General features: G+C 42.2%; 1 protein-coding gene across 1 annotated transcript in view; it reads right to left on the bottom strand.

Moving 5' to 3' along the window:
• ulk4 (unc-51 like kinase 4) overlaps positions 1 to 21,554 on the bottom strand; it is a 92,986-nt gene that overhangs the window by 59,757 nt on the left and 11,675 nt on the right. Inside the window, exons 16-18 of the mRNA XM_071911778.2 lie at positions 21,016 to 21,094; positions 13,321 to 13,428; positions 8,857 to 8,940 (exon numbers count right to left, since the gene is read on the bottom strand). Of these exons, the coding sequence (XP_071767879.1) occupies positions 8,857 to 8,940; positions 13,321 to 13,428; positions 21,016 to 21,094 (271 nt within the window). The remainder of the gene's footprint in view (positions 1 to 8,856; positions 8,941 to 13,320; positions 13,429 to 21,015; positions 21,095 to 21,554) is intronic.

Here is a 21,554-nt window from a genome sequence, read left to right as displayed (position 1 = left end):
TATGCTATTCTGAACAGTGGTGACAGACGATGAAATTATTATGCTACTTAAGTGTATTTATACTGTACTGATTGTCCATGCCTGTATTGGCAAGTGCAGTGGACTGCATTCAACACGACAGTGTCAAAGAAAGCAAAAATCTATCGACCTATAAATCTATCAATCAATCAATCAATCAACCTATCTATCTCCCTCCTTTCTTCCCTCCTTGCTTGCTTACTTCATGTTGAGCATTTATTTCAGAAATGGCAGTAATATTCTCATCTGACGTGTGGGAATAGCAGGTTTTATTTTTTGCATTGCAGTCTGCTTTCATGATTTGTTTTCCAATTTGCAAATAACCAAGGGGTGGTGGCAGCAAAAAAACAGATACAAAAAAAACAAAAACAGAAATGGTACAAAGGACCAGGTAATCCACTTTTATGAATTAGAAAACCATTGTGGATGCAGCTCCTAAGTCACGCTACCACTACCAGAGAGTTTTATGAATAAGTCCTTAGGGCAGGTTAGGGAAATGGGAGGCTGCTCAGGGAGCCGCACCCCCGTACCTCCAGGCCATGGTCCAGCCCTGCATGCCGGCCCGGGCTCTGCCTTCTGCCACTACCGGACGCTTGGGTCTCTTTTTTTGCCTGCGGCAACCTGGTCAGCGCTCCACTCGGACGCAACTCTGCTCCCTCTGGGCTCCCTGATGGTGGAATGACCTTCCCGCTCCAGTCAGAACAGCAGAGTCACTCTTCGTCTTCCAGTGTAGGAAAACTCATTGATTCTTGAGAGGTAATTGTGAGTTTGGGTAGTGAAGCCAGCTTGCTTATTATTCATTCAAATTTTCACTTACATGTTTGCCAAAAGTACATTAGACTACACATATGGACTATGCAGTCACTGGACAACATATTGCCACTGTCCTGCAGAAACCTTATAGGTTAAAAAAAAGTAAACTTTTCAAGCAGTGAGAAAAATCTTGATTTTCTCATGGACACCCGTCTACTTTGGACATTTAACAATGCATCAATGGCTTGGCTTTGTTCCGGGGTTATTTAACATTTTGTAGAAATGAAAAACATAGCCTATTCAACCACATGGGAACTCAAATCATAACTGATAGCTTAAATAACCAACCCATTAATCCAATATAGGACATCACATCGTCTATTCAACACCATGGGAGTACGCAGAACGACAACATAATGAATCCTCTGGCACCCCTCCGGGAACCAGTGGAATGGTCTGTTCCAGCATTCCCCAGGCCATGCGGGCCGGCTCACTAATGAGCCCACGGGGGAGCACCCACTGTCTGTGTGTTTAATAGACTGTAGCCCTGCCAGGAACTACAGAGAGAAAGAGGGGGGAGAGAGGGAGAGAGAGAGAGAGAGAGAGAGAGAGAGAGAGAGAAAGGCAGAGAGAGAGAGATCTTTACATGTGGTGAGAAACAAGTGGTAGCTCATGCAAGAAAGTCTATCATTATGATGCAGAGAGAGAAATGGAGGGGGGGGAGAGGAAAGAGAGAGAGTTATTCTCATTATAATGTCTCCCAGTAAAAGAATCGAGTTCATCTGAGAAACATGCTCATTACACTATGGTATACTCAGTGTCCTACTGAAATCTTGCATCTCCAGAAAGTCAACTTTTCGGGATTTGAGGAAAATGGGGTTCATTTTCTCATTGCTGCTCATGTATGTTTAACATTCTGCAGTGCCTTTCCAAAGATTTCCCTTGGTCCCAGGGTCAACTAACATGTTTTACACATGGGAGGCAGCTGTCAGAGTAAATAAAATTGATCAGAGATCTGATGACATGAGATAAAATGACAGAGAAAGTCATCTCACAACACTGCAGCTTCCTCTCAGAAATTGAGCCTGTCTTTGTAACATAGCATCTGTATAGTATGAACTTATACATTACCATGCACAGGTGTTCAAGCACGGTTCATGAACTTGGTTGTGTGTCATACTCTCTCTCTTTCTATCTATCTCATCTTTACTGTTACTCTCCACTGTATACTAACTAATGCAGGTGATTGCCGAGAAAATCATTTTTGAAATAAACTTTTGATAAGATTTCATGAAATCCCCTCATTCCCCCTGTCCTTCTAGAATGGATACTGTCAAATAATGCAGAAATTACATAATGGCTTTTACCTGGATTCACCTCATCAGTGTACATCATGAAAAAAGTAAGTGTCCCTAATATTTTGTACATTTAGTATACAGAGTTGAGCCTTCTGGAAGTGTCATGGGCCAAATGTAATGAAAGAGTGGTCTGGGATAGGAGGTGCCATCTTAACCCCAATGACATACCTGCTCCTACACATCCCCCTCTCTAACATCCAAGCCAGATTTCTAAGTAGTTGCTCACTCTAATGTAAGACCATATGAGATAGGCAAATTAGATCCTGTATTCTGTATTCTTTTTCAATTTCAAGTTTACTTTATTTGCATTTGGCAATTACTGAAATGAATATCATGCCAAAATCCACACCATACATTTAGCTCCCTATATCTACTGCTGCGTCCAGTTGAAACAGGATTTCCATCCTTTTCATCAGGTTTCAACAGGACTAATGGGTTTAAATGGGAAATCTCCCTTATTTTACAACTCAGTGCTGACAGGTATGATTTACTCACTTTGGAGCCCTGGCTAAAAAAGTTGGAAAACCTCTGTTTTCAGATGAAAAGACTTGAAAGGCTAGGTAGGTATGGAACAATGAAATCCTCTCTTTAAGTGTAGATTAATAGATTAGCTTTATATCCCAACATGTTTGCACCTGGCCTCTGAGACTCAACTAGAAAGAGACACACATCACAGTGAAACTACATCACATGACTTAACACAAGATGTTTGTGTGCGCACACTGTGTGTGTGTGTGTGTGTGTGTGTGTGTGCGTGTGTGTATGCACGTGTGTGATGTGGTTTCCCTCTGTAATTAAAGTCCTTTAGAAGCCAGTGCACCTGGTTTTGAATGAGCCCCTATGGCAGCAGCACAGACACCATCTATCAGCCTCACAGTACATCTAACACCACTAATAGCCAGACTGAAAGAGAGCGAGAGACAGACTGTCTGATTAACAGACTAACAAATAGACAGACAACTGGTAGACAGACCGAGAGACAGACACGCACACGTAGGCTGACAGGCAGACGCCCAGACAGGAAGACAGACAGATAAACAAGCAGAGAGACAGAGAGATAGACACACAAACAGATTAAGGCTGGCATACAGAATGTCCAAACAGAGAGACAGACAGGAATTACAGACAATCAAGCAGACATGAGGAAGGGGACAAGTTGAGACAGGCGGGCTGACAGACAGACAGGTAGACAGACAGACAGGGATATTAGTGATCATGCCCATTTCTCTTTCTCTGTGCTAAAAGAAAGGTGGCATTCTCATTATAAGTACAGGCATTTTCCAAAACTGCATTTTGTAAGTAATGACGTACTAATCAATATAACACATTAACTGTACATTATATGACTGCTTGCACAGTGCGTGTATGTGTGTGTGTGTGTGTGTGTGCGTGTGTGTGGAGTGGTCAGCCTATGTTGGAGACACCAAGGGTAAGACCTAAGACTATCTTAGAAAGTCCCTGTCTGTTCTCCTCTCCTCTGTGGAAGATAGTAATAAATCTTTAATAGGCTCACCACTGCTCTCTCTGTGTGTGTGTGTGTGTGTGTGTGTGTGTGTGTAGGGGGGATTTCTGCCCCCTGGCTTCTATCCCTGTAACACTGTTCACACACCATCATCTCTGTTGCACTCACGCGCACGCACGCACACACACACACACACACACACACACACACACAGATCTTTCATCATTGGCAGCAGCAACATCATCTTGTTCAGGCTCATAAATAATTTCCTGCAGCTCAAGTCTGGCCTGGAAACCTGCCTTTCACTCCATGCCATCTACTCCCCCTTGCCAAGTACAACTGTCTCTCTCTCTCTCTCTAACTCCCTGCTGCCCCCCCCCCCCCCCCCCCCTCTCCTGGTACAACGATCCCTCTCTCTCTTCCTCTCTGTCACTCCGCACCATCCCCCTCTCCAACTACCTTGCTCGCTTTGGCTCCCCCGCCCCTCGACCCGTTCCCCTAGTACAGCGCTCTCTGGCTCTCTCTCCGGTGCTTCACTTGTAAATCAGGAGGACTCTCAGCACCAGCGGAGGGGGAGGGGGGTGGGGGTGGGGGGCGGGTGATCCGGCGGGTCACAGAACGCATCAAAACAATAGTGCCTGGAGCGCATTAGACAGCGTCCCGGTGCTGTAACTCGATACTGTCACGCAATGAACAGCGCTCTGTGACAGCGCTACAGTAAGGGCTTTCTACGGCTCGCACGCACGTCACGCATCACTGAACTTACAACGTCCACACAATCCCAAAATACTGTCGACACCGCTGGAACATTAAACCAACATTAAGCAGGGATGCACCCAAATCGTCCGATAGAGGTTCTAAATGGGCCACTGGTGATCGGCCAAGCACCGTTTCGACGGTCCAATTATAGGCTTACATTCGTTGTTTATGCTCATGTGCCATTTGAGAGTAACTGAATACAGGCTTTTTATGTTTTTAATAGAGAATGGGCCTATCCATTCTTTAAGTGGTCTTGCTGTTTTTAATTTCAAAATTGCCAGGAGCGCAGCACAGAGAGAGGCATGGTCATTTCAAATCACTTACTGAACAGAGGAGCTTGAGAGTGCTTGATTATTGCATTCATTCACTATTTTCAACTAAATATTCAACTAAATAATTTCTGACACGGTATTATGAATGTGAGAGCCTATATTATTAGAAACAGTTTCGTTTTTTTGACATAAGGCTACGCTGCCTCAATAAAAACATTTTCATGCATTACTGGCAGCAACATAAAGTCGAAAATTGGAATCTGAACCTCCTAATGTGTGCTTAACTTTGTGTTTATTTGCCCAAAACAGTCAAATAAGCAGTCCTGGAGCCTCCTGCTTCACAGTCAAACAAGGTCAATTGAAACCTACATGGACAATCAGTGGACTTCCCCCAAAAAAACAAAGAAAACTTTGAAATTCTTACTTTTTTCATTTTAAATAGTGGCCTCTTCCAGCATCAGGCTGATCTTTGGAGCACAGTCAACTATCCTCTCAAACTATTTTCTTTGGATTTTGGATAAAATGTGTTGAATGGATAGGAACATGCTGCTGTATGTGTACTTCGTCCTCATGTGCTGTTTTCCTTTGGGCCTCTAGTTATTTTTTCTTATGTATATGACAGTGGATGTCACAGCCTTGTGTCTTATCCATTATAATCCAATGATAGTTGACTTTTAATTGAACTGGCATGCAAATCACCCCGCCTTCACCGTACCTACTTCTGTACTCTCTTCCTTCTTCACCTCCCCCTCAATCCTCTCTACCTGATTCCCAGGTCTCCTTCTTTTCCTGCTACTGATCTTGTTACTGTAGCTCTTCCTTTTGGTATCATTGAGACAGCATCAATAGCATTTCTACTAGCTACTTCTGCCATTAGACTGGCACAGAAATAATTGTTTAATCTCTCAAATAACCCTGACATTCCTAGGATCCGCCTGAACCAACAACAAATTCAATTGTCTTTAAACACTTTACCAGTTTACTACCTTGCTGCCAAGTCCATAGCCTACTTTTCCTTAATTCACATGCCACTCACATGTATAGTGTGATCATCTTAACCAAGAATGTTACTGCTACTTATTTAAATCCAATTAATAATGCAACTGTAACCCAGAAAAATAGGCTAGCCCTACCCAAATCTACTGTTTATGAGCAAGGGGAAGCAAAAGACTATAAAGATAACGGACACAGTTTTTTATGAACATTAATGACATTTATTGACACATCGTCATATGTATTTGTTAGATATCTGACAGAGGCGCCAGATCCAGCAAAAAGGGAGCTGATTAAAATCTGGAAGATCTGTTCTGGCTGGATCCGGCACAAATTAAGCCACGTCTCTCTCTCTGCCTCTCTTTCACTTCCTGCCATATCCTCCCCATCTCTCCAACTCTCTCTCTCTCTGTGTAACTTCCCTTTGCCGAGTAGCTCTGTCTCATCTCCTCTTTCCAGCTTTCTCTCTCTGTCCTCTCCTCTTTCTTGCCCCTATTTATGGTCATTCTCTCTCTCTCTATTATTCTCTCTCACCCCTCCAGTATGTTTTTCTGTTCTATCTCTCCCAGCTCACCAAGCAGAGTTAAGTATTACCCTGTACACCAAATGAAATACTTGACTTTACTTTGCTGTCTCTCCAAATGTGTTGGAAACATTGTTTTTAAATTAGGCTATCAAAATGAAAGTAAATGTGTGGTGTGACATCAGGTCCCCAAGGAGCCAATATTGGTGGATGACCATATAATTTATGCAAGCGGTCACCTATCTCTGAACTAAGGGGGGTTTTGTGGGAAAAATATAGGTTAATATATATATTTGTTAATATACAGTGATATGGATATATTTCTTTATTACCATGTTACTCCATAGCGACCCATTTTCAGCTGTGTGTAAATATGATGATCTGCTGTAACGTGAAGAGTTTTGCAGTCTACATGGAGCATCTTTCCCCATGATGTGGACTGACATGCTACAAAGTCTACATCGCTGTTTAAAAATGTCCAAAGACAGATGTAGAGTTGACTCCAGCTAAAACGCACTTTATATTCAAAACAAATCACAGCCAATACACTCCCACTTTTCCTTACTCAAGTTAATGCTTCACTTACTATTGTGTTAACCTAGTGTGACCTACCGATTACCATTATGACTGGGTGGGCAATTAATTGTTGTTGACATACAGTAACACTCTCCCATTGTTGCATTCGTGGAAACCTTGCATTGTACGTTGCATTGGGCAACTGATGAGGAGCTCTGAAGATAGACCAGTAACCACTGTTACTATACTGTAGTTGACTAATGGCCTACAACACACTCATGCTGGATTATTGGTGCTATCACATAAAAACCTCAGAAACACAATGTCTGTTGCTTTAGGAACAGTGAAAACCCATGAAAAAGTAAAGTTTAAAGTAATTGTGTTAATGTAGTTGTCAACCTGAAAATTGTGTTTTTCTTAATTCCTCAAATGTTGTCCTGTGGAAATGCATGGTACTTATGCCATATGAATGATATAGTTGCTTCTCAAGCAACTTGCTATCATTTAAAGTGGGAGCATAGCAAGCTATAGTATGGCCAGCGTGTTGCCTACAGGAAATATAATGCCCCTGAGACAAAGTTAAACTATTTAGACAGCTTTGTAAAGTGGCAAATATACCTGTGCATCCAAAATCAACCAGTGAGGGAGAGCGAGAAAGAGAGGCGGGGTGGAGAGAGATAGAGGGAGGGAGGGAGGGAGGGAGGGAGGGGAGACGAAGGGGAGGGGGGGGCGAGAAGAGAGGGAGGCAGGTTGGGTCTGTGGATGAGTGTCTGGTCCCTAAGGCTGTGTGTGTGTGCGTGTGTGTGTGTGTGTGTGTGTGTGTGTGTGTTTCAGTCAGCGCACTCTCACAGCTCAATAATGATAAATAAGTCAACCTCCTCTCTCCTCCCCTCAACCCCTCTCTCTGCTCCTGTCACACACTCCCCTCCTCCGCTCTGCACTCCCCCCCCACTACACTCCCAGTGGTAATGAAGCAACAGTAGGTACTAGCTGACAACTGTACAGACCAGAGTTTCATCTATATTCATTCTGCAATGGTGGGCAACCGCAGTAAGACCCCTGCTACCTCTGATAGAGAAAACATCCATCCATCCATCTCTCTTTATCTCTATCTACTGTATCTGTCTATCAAGCCATCCATCCATCAAGTGTTTCCGATGAGCCACCCATCGGAAACACAATGTGATATTTCAATGTGATATTTAAACACATTACAATGTAGCACAACTTGACTTCAAGACACAAAGAAGTACGGGGGCAATGTTAGAAGAGTTTGGCTAGTTATTGAAATAATAACAGTTTTATGAGTAAAACTGTGGCTAACAATGGATTCAAAACACCGGACATTACTCCCAACTACCATGGCTACAATGAATTAGAGGGGAAACATTTGCACTTAACTATTGCAGGAACATTACACCATCAACAGGCACAGAGGGCTAAACTAAAGTAAGAGCAGGTTCATCTCTAGCCCTCAGTAACATGCAGCCAAAGTTGATATGTCACCTGTATATTTCTAAACACATTTTGGAGACATTTTATCACTGGAGACATGTCTCATTCTGTTATGATATCATGCTAACCAAAGTCAAATCACAAAAATGACTTTTCCCAATGCTTCCTTGTTTGTGAAAGATAAAGGTAAATGAGAAAGCATAATTAATGTTGTTGAGAAAGAAAAAAAAAGCAGAGAAATGAAAGAAAGAAAGAAAGAAAGAAAGAAAGAAAGAAAGAAAGAAAGAAAGAAAGAAAAAGGCAGACTACCTATACTGCTGCCTCCGTCTCTGCTCCATCTACTGTATGTGTGTGCGAGTGATTGTGTGTGTCTGGAGGGTCCTAATTGCTGCTGAGGTCAGGCTGCTGAGCAGTAAAGGGTTGTGTTTGATGCAGGTAGGGGTGTGGGGTGTGTGTGTGTGTGTGTGTGTGTGTGTGTGTGTGTCTGTGTACGTGTGTGTGACTGCTCTGCATGCCCTTGACTTGCAGCTGGCAAACAAGGCTTTAGGCCCCCACAGCTGCCTCATCATTACTGTTCACAGGGATCCCCTGCCACACACACACACACAAACATACACACACGCACACACACACACACACACACACACACACACACAGCGAGGGAGACTTAGTCACAGCTACACAGGCACAGACACAAAAACAGACACACGCAGACATACACAGACACAGATACACAGAGACACTCACCCCTTCCCGCAGGCTCCTCATTAAGCCAGTGTAGGCGGCAGCGGGAACGAACCACAGTCCCTCTGGGGAGCCTCTCTTCTCCTCCTGATAGAGAGACACAGGGAGAGAGAGGGAGAGAGGGTGGTGGAGGGGGTATGGATAGAGAGGAGGAGGGGGGGGCAGCGGAGGAGTAGAGTGGGAGAGAGAGAGTCAGAGCGGCAGAGAGAGAGAGCGGAGGAGAGATAAGTAGAGAGGAGTAAGGGGAAGGCAGGAGAGGGACCAGGCAGGGAGGAGGGGAGGAGGGAGTGAGAGGAGGCATGACATCTTGATTACTTGATTAGCGTGCCTGGACATCAAGGTGCTTTCATTAACTTTTTCAATTCTTTTTTTTTTTTTTTCTCCACACTATTGCTATTTTTCCTTTGTGATGTCTTCTTCTAATACTGTATATTTATATTATACTCCTATGTTGCTTATCTGTCTTGTACCACAACTCTCACTCCTATTTTGTTAAGATAATAGTAATATTCATAATAATAACTATAAGGAGAAGAAAAGTTTGTAGCTTTTTAAGAAAACTTTTTAAGAGTCAAATAAAAATAAAACATCGTACTCATAAAATAGTACACAAAAGACAAGACGACAATGGCAGATAAAAACAGGAGGGTAAAACAATAGTAAAAATAATAGGCATCACATAAGAGACAAGAAACAGGAAAAACACCAATGGGCTACAAACTCTGGCCTAACATAATTGCACTACTACTCATGAAAACTAACAGTGCCACTATATACAAGTGTTTCCCCTAGAGAAATTGTTTCTTTGCAGGGTGGAAGGGCCTCTGACATATAATATATACTATGTAACACTAAATAACTCCACTGAATCCAATTCTAATGAACTTGTAGTAGTAGGAGAAACACCTAGAGAATATAGAGAAAACCACCTCTTACTCTGGACATATACGCAGATTTTTCCATATCATTCTCTGATCATACATATAAAGTATGTATACCTCTTTCTCTGGGTATATACATAAAGTACACCTCAACAATGTAGCCTCTAGTATATTAGTGACTGTATATTTATTTATATATTATATTTATGTATATTTTCTGCTACCAGTGCTGTTTTACATTCCACAAACTGATGATTATTACATTTCAACCAATATTTCGGTCTTTCTGAAGCAGTGCCCCGTCCCGTCTCTGCCATGCTAGGCTCCAGGCTATATCTAACCTTGAGGATAGAGACGGCACTGGAGGCTACAGCTAATCGTTGTCATTGACTGGCGTTGCAGAAGCAGAGAAAAGCAAAGCAGACAATTTTTACCTGGGGACGCTTAAAGGGCCATTCCCCGTGATTCGGATAAGATCGTTTCTCCCGCTACTAAACAGGCAGGCTGGGTCCGCCTGCCAAGAGGAGCTGCCAGCTCGTCTTAAGGAGTTTCATTAGTACTGTTTTCAGTGGAGAGTTTTAGTGTCATGTGATGTAAAAGCTGTTTCAGAGAACTTCATTAGTGTTGGTTTCAAGGGAGAGTTTTAGTGTCATGTGATGTAAAAGCTGTTTCACAGAACTTCATTAGTGTTGGTTTCAAGGGAGAGTTTTAGTGTCATGTGATGTAAAAGCTGTTTCACAGAACTTCATTAGTGTTGGTTTCAAGGGTGAGTTTTAGTGTCATGTGATGTAAAAGCTGTTTCACAGAACTTCATTAGTGTTGGTTTCATGGGAGAGTTTTAGTGTCTTGTGGTCGTTGTTGTTTTCGAAGCCCACCCAGCCAATAAAAATTTCTGAGAACACTGTGACACCTTTTGATTTCAACCTCCTAACTAACTATCAGGCTACAGTTCCATAAAAGTAACAGCAAAGCAAAGTTTCTGCAGTGTTTGTCAAGGTTGTAAGCTACATCTAACCTTGAGAATAGCGGCAGCACTGCAGCTGATCACTGACCAGAAAATCCTCCAGACAGTAAACCTGTCAGTCTACCTGGGGACTCTTTAAAGACTCAATCCTCAACCCAAACACGAATAAAAACCCAGAAACAAACAAGTGGGTTTTAGAACTATCATTCCCTTGCCTTGCCCTGCAGTGGAACAGAAGGAAAAAAACATCCAATCAAACCTTAAAATAAAGGATGGCTCTGACACAGGAGCCTACACAGCACTAAAAAAGCTTGCTAATCATTGCCATTGACCGGAAAAAGCAAACAGACAGTTTAGCTGGAGACTTTAAAGACCCGATCCTCAATCCAAAGCCTAACAAATGGGTAGGCGTACCACAGAAAGCCAAGAAGCCTCTATAGCTAATCACTGACATTGCCATATACTAGCAACAGACACCCTGCTCTAGGCTCTCTGTAATCTTGAAAATAGAGACGGCACCGCAGCTAATCATTGTCATTGACTAGTGCTGTAGCGCTGAGGGAAAACAACAACAAATGGGCCAGATAGTTTTACTGGAGAGATTTTTAAGACCCGATCCTCAATTTAAAAACAAACACAAACAAAAAAGAAAGCCTTGAAGGGACTATAGCCAATCGTTGTCATTGACCGGACCCACGGTGCAGAAAAGCAACCAGTGTACTTAGGGACATTTCAAGGAAAAAATGAATACAAAACAAATTGACATGACTTTTCTATGACTTTATACAGGTCGGTCTACATCACTGAATCTGTAAACTCTCCCATGCACAGCTAGAAATGACACGGCTCTAGTATAATCTGTGATGACGGTGAATAGGAGATTCATTTTATGGACCATACCTAGGGTGATTATCTGAGATCTGAACATTTTTATCGGTTCACAGCTTTCAGCAAACTCTTGATAATATATTTTAAGATGCCAGGAACACATGGGCATCGAAAGAAAAATGCACGTTTTTCCAAGTGCTGGAAAGCGGATTTTTTTGAAGACATTCTCCATGGCTTCAGGAGAGACCGTGCAATCAGGCGGACTGATTGATTTCTTAAGGTTATCCATCAGTCGCGTAAATAAAAATCCTGCGCTTAATCGACCTGCCCGGATAAATCAAGGTTAACCAGAAAATAAATTAAGATCACCTTTTCTAATGAAGTCAAATGAGGCCTCCGTCTCTCTTTCCCCCGGTAATCTTCGGGGCCGGGGTCAATTTGCTTTCAATTCAATCCAGTAAACATGTAAATTGAAACTCCAGCTCATTACCTAATCACAGAGCACTCAGTCTCATTCATTTCGCTGAAGATTGGTCTTTCTCAGTGGAGTAATAAGAGAATGTCATCTACTCTCTTGCACTGGTAGACATCAGTGTTGTGCTCAATTCACTTCAACTAATTAACCTACAAGAGAGCACCGATTCCACATTATTTACTTAACTTACTTTACTTTTTATGAAAGATTTTCATTATCCAAGTTTAAAAATCCACCCTCTGAAATGACTGAACTGAATGTCAATGTGACCCCACTCTTGATAGGTGTCAGCCTGTCTTTCAGCGCTGATGTCAGGTAAACGATTGAACCTTCAAGTGCCTCCTGGGATCAGAGGTACTGACAAAAATTCCTGGATATCCTTCAAGTAAATAAGGACTAAGGTAAAAGGTAAGGTAAAATAAAATGGAAATAATTTAACATTTTCTAAACAGCTTGTGTGCTTGATTTAAGCCAGGAAGAACGAAACAGTGTACCTCCCTCTGGAAAAACATGAAAACTGCATCCCACGCCCACTCTTATTTGTAAGGTGATGATTCTTTTCAGATAACACAGTGCAGAAATATTGTGCGTCAAGTCTCAACTGATGAGCAATTCGGTGCAGTGCTTCTTATAAACTGTCCTTGGCAAACATGTTTTTCAAATGAAATGAATGAAAGACAAAGGGCAGCTTTGAATTCTTTCCAATTAAATTCACTTTTTAAAATGTAATGTGTTGCCATTGATAATACTGTATGAGTCAATTAATCCAGAGAAATAGCTGAAGTGTTTAAACCTTAACCTAAAATGTTCAAATTGGCTACAATCTATTCCATTATAGCTCCAAAAAGTTTCCTACAAAATGCCAAATAGCCTAATCCAATTAATAAGAGGCCACCCAATAGCAATAGTTTTCCCCTTTTGTCTTTTTGTGATGTGCAGGTTTGAACATTATTTTTTCAGTATTGCATACTGAGTCATTGTATTAATTTGAAAGTACTGGTGGTCATAATGTGTAGTCATATTGAATGAACTTTGATCTCATTCCTACTTTTTTTTTATTAAAATGATAAAATGATCCCTCTCACATCTCTGCACCTTCCCACTCTTGATGAATGGCTACTGAACCACTCAAATCAGTGCCGTTCCTCTGTTTGTGTGTGTGTGTGTGTGTGTGTGTGTGTGTGTGTGTGTGTGTGTGTGTGTGTGTGTCCACTCCCCAATTGTCCAGTGTGTGTTTGGGTCCATCAGTGTATCTCCTTTAGTTCAGTCATCTCTCTACATGCTACTGGCTTGTGTCATGCAGAGGTCTAGCAGTCTACCTGAGAAGCGATGAGGTAGAGGAGCTCCCCTAGTGGTGGCAGCAGGAACTGCTTTACTTTACTATTCCTCAGGTTATCCCTCAGCAGATCTGTTAGTGTGGACACTGCCTGGAGACAGGGAGAGAGGGGGCGATAGAGTCAGAGTTTTATCAAGACTGCTTTGTTGTTGCTGCAAAATGAAATAAAAAAAAATAATAATAATAAATAAATACATGTTAACCAGACTTCATGTGCTATAAAACTGAATTTTATGACAAGAAGAAAAGTGATCAAGATGAAAGACGGTAATCCAAAGCCTTACTTTACTCCCTTATTGCTAAAACCTATGTAGAGCAGATGTGGTCTAAGTTAGCAAGGAGCTACTCTAGGATGCAAGGTAGGAGCACAAGCTAGATCTAGTCAACTGGAAGTCTGATGATCATAAACGAGTCAAGAAGATGAGAAACGTCATCACTATTCACTGGTGACATTACTGTACATGTCATGGACTTGGACAGTAGTGGACTTCCAAACTAAAAACAGACTGCAGACTTTCCCAAGACTCATAATGGCTGTTGACTCTCTTCCTTATCCACCTTTTTTTGATGTGGTGCTCTATGAAAGCTGTAGGTAGCCTCAAAGAGCAAAACTGCACTCTTACATCACAGCATTGTATTTCAAAAACCCCTTCTCTGTGGAAATGGCTGCAATGCACTCGCTCTTGCAATCCCCAAGGCTACAGGAGGCTTAACTGTTTTTATAAAAAATCATAAAATCCTTTTTAATAAAAACGAATCAATGCTCTGTATCCTTCATATTTCAGACATTGTTGTTATGCAAACTGGCTAGAAGAGATGAAGCCAAGTTGACTCTGTCCATTATCCAGGAAGACAAAGAAACACAATCACTGTAATGAGAGCTCAGTCAAACAATACCATACTAACTCAACAACTATACAATACTAAGTAGCATCACCAGGCCACACTAATACTAATACTAATACTATAATACAATACTGAAAACTGTTTGTTGATTATTATTCAATGGCTGGAGCAATAACAGTACAGAAACACAAGCTGTTTGTCTTGTCATTATATTCTTTTAAATGTGGTTATTGGGATGCATCTTTTTTTACATATATTATTTCTTCCCAAACAAACTGCTGTACTGTATGGACAACACATTTTGACGGGAGAAAAGGAATAGAAGAGAAAGAGAGAGAAGAAAAGGAGAGAGGGTAGGGTAAAAAGAGAGGAGAAAGAGGAGAAGGAGATGACAGAGGAAGAGAAGGAGGAAGTAACAACAGAGAGAGGAGAGAAAGAGGAGGAATACGGGGATGAGAATGAGAAAAGGGAAAGAAGAAAAGATAGACGGAGGAGAAAAGGAGGACAAAAAGGAGGGGGAAGAGGGAGAAAAGGAGAGCAAGAGCCAGGGCAGCAGCAAAAATCACTACATTGAAAACCACTGAATTACTGACTCCTCCCTGAAATGTAAACACACACAGACATGCACTCATAGGCACACACACACACACACACAAACATACAGAGACACACTGTACATGCATGCACACAGTTACACTTTTAAATGTACAAACACATATATGTCAAGTAGGCACACACACAGACATGCATCCACACACACACACACACACATATAAGCACATGTGCAGACAGAAATACACACACACACACACACACACACACACAGTTAAGTATATGCAGAGACAGTCTTGCTGGCTGGCTGCTTCCTGGCATTAGCATTACTGCCAGCTTCCCCCTTCTGTGATCTGATGCAAGTTTCTGCCTCAGTCCTCTATCTGGCTCTCTCACTTTCTCTTTTCCCCTCTCTCTGTTCCCTCTCTCTCACATCCCTCTTTCTTTCTTTCTTTCTTTCTCTCTCCATCTATTCTTGTCTTTCCTCTCTCTCTTCTCATTTCTGTTTCTCTCTATGCATCTCACAAGTCCTCTTTCTCACTCTGCCCCTGCGTCTCTCTCACCTCCATCTTTCTCTCACCCTCGCTCGCTCTCACCGTCTCGACTCTCTCTCAGGGTGAGAGGAGGTAACGGTCTGTTTTTTTCTTCTTCTCTCTCACAATATCCCCCCCTTTCCCTGAGAGTACCCTGGTGGTATCCTCGTGCTGAGCCTTCTGCGGGCATGGTACGGTATCGGTTTGCCACTGGAATGCTGAGCAGGTCCGTACGTCCTCGCCAGCACACTTTGAGAGCGGGCCAGAACTCAATATACCTAACAGCAACCCTCCGGTGTACCTGAACCAAACTCAATCATGCACAACACATAAAATCATACCATACCGTGCCAGTGTGGGCACGGCACGGTACACTTGCACTGTGGAAAAACTGCTCCATGTTTTTCTGTCTCTTTCCCTCTTCATCCCCTTGCTTTTTTCTCTCTCTCTCTCTCTTTCTCTCTCTCTCCCTTCCTAACCCCAACCCACTAATAACATAAATGGCTGTGTGGGGAGCTGATATTCCGGGGTGTGTTTGGAACTGGTCACGGAGACGCTCTCAGGCAGAAGGTGCTGAGAGGCGCTGCCGTGCAACGAGTCACTGAGCGGAAAAGCAAACAGAAACACTGGGAGAATTGGAAACACACACACACACACACACACACACACTCACTCACGACTATTTCTCCCAGAACACATCATTATCTCAGCATCAGCAGCACTCCCTCAGATCACACAAATGCACATGAATGCACACGCAGAAAACACATACATACGCGCCTACTTAACATGCATAAACTACACACATATACTTGTACAGAGAACAAACTTCACGCATGCACGCGGCATACATGCAGTTACACACACACACACATATTGTGTAGACTTCACACATTCACATATATCACACACACATAGTGTACAACAGCAGTGATTTCAGCTCTTATGACTGACAGCTGTTTAAAGGAAGAAAGTACTATTGATTATAGGATCATCTCTATATGAACAGAATTGCAGATGAATTTACAGTTTTAGTCTAGAATATTTATAGTCTAGTTTCTGCTGACTGGTATATAAAGCATACTGTAGCATTGCTGTCAGAGGTAACCACCTTATCTTCAAAAACCCAGCTTTGCTCCTAAAGTTGCTAAACTTCCTAAATTTACACGATAAGTTTGCACTGAGGTGTCCGGAGACTGAACTTTAGAGTTGACTATTACCCTGCACAAATTAAACATATGTCAAATGGTAACTCAGAACATCAAATGCACAAAATAAATAGATTTATGGTGTTAAAAGAGTTTTTCCATTAAATCAAAAAGCTGTGACAGTTTAGGGGAAGTGGGGTGTGGATTGGTACAGGCTTAGTAGTATCAGGGAGCGTCTATCTTCATCAACACAGCAGGTAATTTTTCACTGATAACCTCAGCAATAATTACACATCAAAGGATAACTCCAGGGAATAATAGTGCTATATTTTCAGTCTATGCATGAATCTATACAACAACTTTTCAGATGTTTACTCTCAAATGGTTGTCATCATTTCCTTGCAAGAGTCATACGCAAATGCTTCCAATAGGTTTACTCTGAGCACAGGCCCTCCGACTGGGCTCCAGCAGCCTTATGTGTGTTCCTAAAGATTGCTGTGTGCTCTTAGAAAACATCCCCATGAAAAACCCAGCACACTGGCAGCTTTGCCGCCTAAACCCCTGTAAAAGCCACAGAAAACTTTATAAGCGATGATAAGTGAAGAGGAAAACGATATCTATTTGGTTTTGAAAGCACAGCTTCCCTAAGTCGCATAAGGAAAGCAGCCAGCTTGCGTTAGTAACATTAACCCAGAACATTTTATTCTCAGTTTATTGAGGAGAGGCAGAGAGATAGTGAGGGACAAAGACAGACAGGGAGAGAGAGAAAGCAGCAAGACAGAGACAGAGAGAGAGAGAGAGAGAGAGAGAGAGAGACAGAGAGAGAGAGAGAGACGGGAGGGGGGGTAATCGAAGCCCATAGCGGTTGCCATGGTAACTAAGCCCAGCCCTGACACTCCAATCAGCAGGACTGCAGCAGGAGAACCCCTGCTGAGAAAACACACACACACACACACACACACACACACACACACACACAGAAACACATACAGAGACACACAGAAAAATGCAAGCACGCGCTGCCATACTGGTCTTCTGTCAGAAACACTATGACATAAGAATACACACACACACACATGCACACACACACAGAACATTTGCTGAGCGCACAGACACACATACACACATAGGGAAACGGAACCACACAGACACACATAGAGAAAGCTACACACACAAAACCCCTGCTGAGCGCACACACAAACAAGTCTGCGTACACAAAAAAGCACATGCACACACACACAGCACCCCTGGTGAGCCTATAGACGGACACACACACACACACACACACACACACACACACACACACAGCCTTTTCCTTTCCCTTAGAATTTGTCACCCTATGCTAGCTGCAGGGAGGTGGGGAGAACGGCGGAAAAAAAAAATTGTTCCGCCATTTGTCTTTAACAACGGGCGCACCGAAAAACACACCGCTACACCGCGGTCGGCCATTTTGTAAATCGCCGTGACGACTCGGCGGCAGGAAAAGTGTCAGAACAAGTGGAGAAAGCGAGAGGAGAGAAAGACAAACCAGGAAAGGGAGCGGATGTGGGCTCAGGACCAGCTGGAATCGAATTCATTGAAAATGAATGGGTGTTGTCTGGAAGAGAGAGGTAGAAAGAGAGAGAAGGTAGAGAAGAGAGGGAGAGGAAAAAGGGCAAGTGTTGAGTCCTTTTCAGGATGAAAGGATCAAAGGAGGGAGAGAGGCTCCTGATCTCACCTCCATACAAACCTGCTTTTACATTGAATTAGTTCAGCACCCACTCTGTGTGTGTGTGTGTGTGTGTGTATGTGTGAGCGTGTGTTTCTTGAGTCAGTAAGTGTACGGATTCCCAATCTGTGTGTGAGTGTGTGTGTGCGTGTCACAAGTGCATGTGTGCTGTGCATATGGTGTTTATGTGTGTGTGTAAGTTGTTTGTTAGTTGTAGTGTGTATAACAGGGTTCTCCTGTGGCTTTTAGAGAGGTATAAGTGGTAACTTCACCGGTGTGATGACTTTTACTGTAGCAATAGCAGCCTAGAGGATAGGGCATAATACCTTAGAGGGCCTTCTTTACTGTGATTATAGGTACAATGGTGATGCAGCTACATACAAGGTGCAGCTAGGTTCCACTGGCATTACCAAAGGCCCGTAATCAAAGCAAAGAAGGCCCTCTATGGTATTATGGCTCTTAGTAAATAGTCATCAGCGCATGTGTAACCGCTGAAAAACATTTCCTCAAAGTGGATCTGTGGATAAAGTGGATAAAGATCTGTAACTAGCTACCTGGTTACCACCAGAGCTATAATAACCAATTTACAACCATATAACAATGTTTAGGAACAAACATCAGGCTTATAGAACCTATTTAATGAAGCTATAATTCAAAGAAAACAAATGATTGGGACAAAAACAACCCAACAGCAAAGAAAGGACTTTGACAACTTCAGTTCAGAAGAAAAATAAAAACATTTGGGGGGCTGGGGCTGTGTGTGTGTGTGTGTGTGTGTGTGTGTGTGTGTGTGTGTGTGTGCCCGCGTGCGTCTGTGTTGGGGTGTGTGTTGTATTATTCTATTAAATCAATCTCTGAGGCTGACGAAGGCTTCTTCTTGTTGTCTTGTAGTTTTATAATGCCACCTGCTGGTACAAACTGGTACTGTGTGTGCTAGGACAGGTATTCCCATTCATGTCAACACTCTTGATGAATTCTGTTATAGGGCAGATTTTCTATATATTATAAGATGGATTTCATAGAACTTTTAATTATCAGGGATGTGATAAGGAATGCTCCAAAGCAGGGGTAACTTCCAAACAGAAATCACTGTTCATTAGAGTTTAGAAATTGACAGATCTGGACTGCAGCATTATTAGGCTTGGGTTAGAAATAGGGTTACAAAATAACAGCATTAGGACTTACTAAAGTAAAGGAAGAATAATACATATTATCCACTTGTTCTTTCGTTGTGTGATAAGTTCTACTATTACTATTTTACACACCCTAATAATGCTGGAATCCGTACATTTTCCAACACTTCTCATTCACACATTCTAACTTATTAACATATTAATTACTAACATATTTTGGTGTTGACCTTGTCGGTTGCATATTTATAACCACCATTTTGCTATATATTGCTGTATCTTATTATAATTTCCTGCTACAGCCAAATCATTGAAGTTTTATCTAAAATACCTATTATACTGAAAAACAAGACTAGGTGTGTCTATAGTGATGGCTGGGTCATTCTGGCCACGCCTCCAGGCATGCATACTACAAAATGTTTAACTGGCAATATGTTAAACCCCAGGACAATGTATGATGCTGTGTCTGCAGCCCAGACCAAAAACTGAAAAATCACATTCCTGAATAATGCTGCCATGGAAATGACCATTAATTTGGTGCCTGAGACACAGAGACCCAATGTGTTTGTGTGGCAAAAGGCGTCATTCCTGAGGAAGTTGTGTTAAAATTTTCCAACTTCCTGAGTCTCATGTACCGTCACACATGAAACAATGCTCATTTCCATGACAACATCATTAAAATTCTACGGAAGGCCATCTTAAGTGACCCGAATTAGATGACAATGAGCCACTGGGACGAGTCCATTCTATCCGGTCTAATTCTATGGTGTGTTACAGCTCTCTAACTGTGGATGGCTGCACCTCAATAAATGTGTTGACAGGCACAGTAATAGTCCCATTCCTTTCAGGAAATCGCTTTGCCACATTTCAAGGACATTATCAATCAAACTCCTCAGATGTATTCTGTCTCGAAGGTGTATTCACTGTGATTGGCCTAGAGGCTGAACTCCTGCTGGTATCTACTGCCATCTCTTGGTAGAGACTGGTACTGCATTTTTGCAGTGCTATAAGTGTTTCAATAACAATATTTTGTATCACTGGTGGTTGGCGGTAATGTAGGTTTTGGCCTCCACCCCAATTCTAGTCCAATTTTTGGTTCTAGAGCAGATTAAACTGCTCTTATTGGGATACTTAAATATGATTCTACCTATTGACCTCTGTACTCATTTGTGTTTTGGGGGAAAATTGAACTTAATTAGAATGTTTTGTTAATTTTCTGTATTCTCTATCCATGGTAGTGTTGTTCTTGCGGAGACCAAGCACTGCTGAATGGACACAGAGATAGATAACTGTGGTCTGTACAATCTGCTTGTAATGCTGCAGCTCATTCAGACTTTTATGGCTCTGCAGCAGTTTGATCATAAAGATGGCACAGGGCTAACCTGATGGCTCAGCAGACCCGGGTGCACTCCATGCACTCCACATAACTCAGGTTTGAATCACAGCCTTTGTGGAATCTCATCCCCACTCTCTATATCCCTCGCTCTCGTCACCCCTGCCACTCTGAACTGAATATGGTCTAGTAAAGCACATTTAACATAACACGCACACACACATGCACACCCACACACACATAAATACACAGATATGAGCAGTGATGCAGAAAAATGAAATGTCAAAAGTAGAACCTAAAAAACACACAGGGACAAAGACTTTCTACAGGATGTTTTTTACAAAAAGATGTGTGTGTGTGTGTGTGTGTGTGTGTGTTAGTGTGTGTGTGTGTGTGTGTGTGTGTGTGTGTGTGTGTGTGTTCCAGACCTCAGAAACAGGACTGTCCTCTCTGAGCTCAGTGCAGTGCAGAGCCAGTAGACCCATCACTCTGAGAACCTTGCTTCGCCTGGAAAGGACACATTTTTTTTTTCATAAAGTGCATAAAAAAAGCAGTGACAGTTTTGGTATTTATCTCCAAAGCACCCAAATCTCTAGTCATCATTGCTATTTGCCTTGTAAACTGTCTTGTCTAAAACAGATAAAGGCAAACACTTTATTAGGAAAAGGAGAATGTCAGTTTCAAGTCAGTGTGTCACGTCTGTAATCTCCAAACCAAACAGGCCATTAATTTAACCTTGACAGCCCAAGCTTTATTTCTGGTGTTAATAGGACAGTAACTTTGGAATATACTGTATACTGTACTGCCTCTAGAAAATGTCTGTAGTTCATTTACACAAAAAACTAGATGCAGCCTCTGTTGTTTGTTCCTTAAGTACAACCTGAAAACAATGTTTGTCACTACTTCCAAGTTCTCGCAGCCATGGTCCTCTCAAGTGCATTTCAGGGCTTTCGGATTCTATTCAGAT

Source organism: Centroberyx gerrardi, chromosome 12 (genome assembly GCF_048128805.1).
Source record: "Centroberyx gerrardi isolate f3 chromosome 12, fCenGer3.hap1.cur.20231027, whole genome shotgun sequence".
Classification (NCBI taxonomy): Eukaryota; Metazoa; Chordata; class Actinopteri; order Beryciformes; family Berycidae; genus Centroberyx; species Centroberyx gerrardi.
The sequence above is the reverse complement of the archived record's forward strand: the minus strand, read 5'-3'. Positions and strand labels throughout refer to the sequence as shown.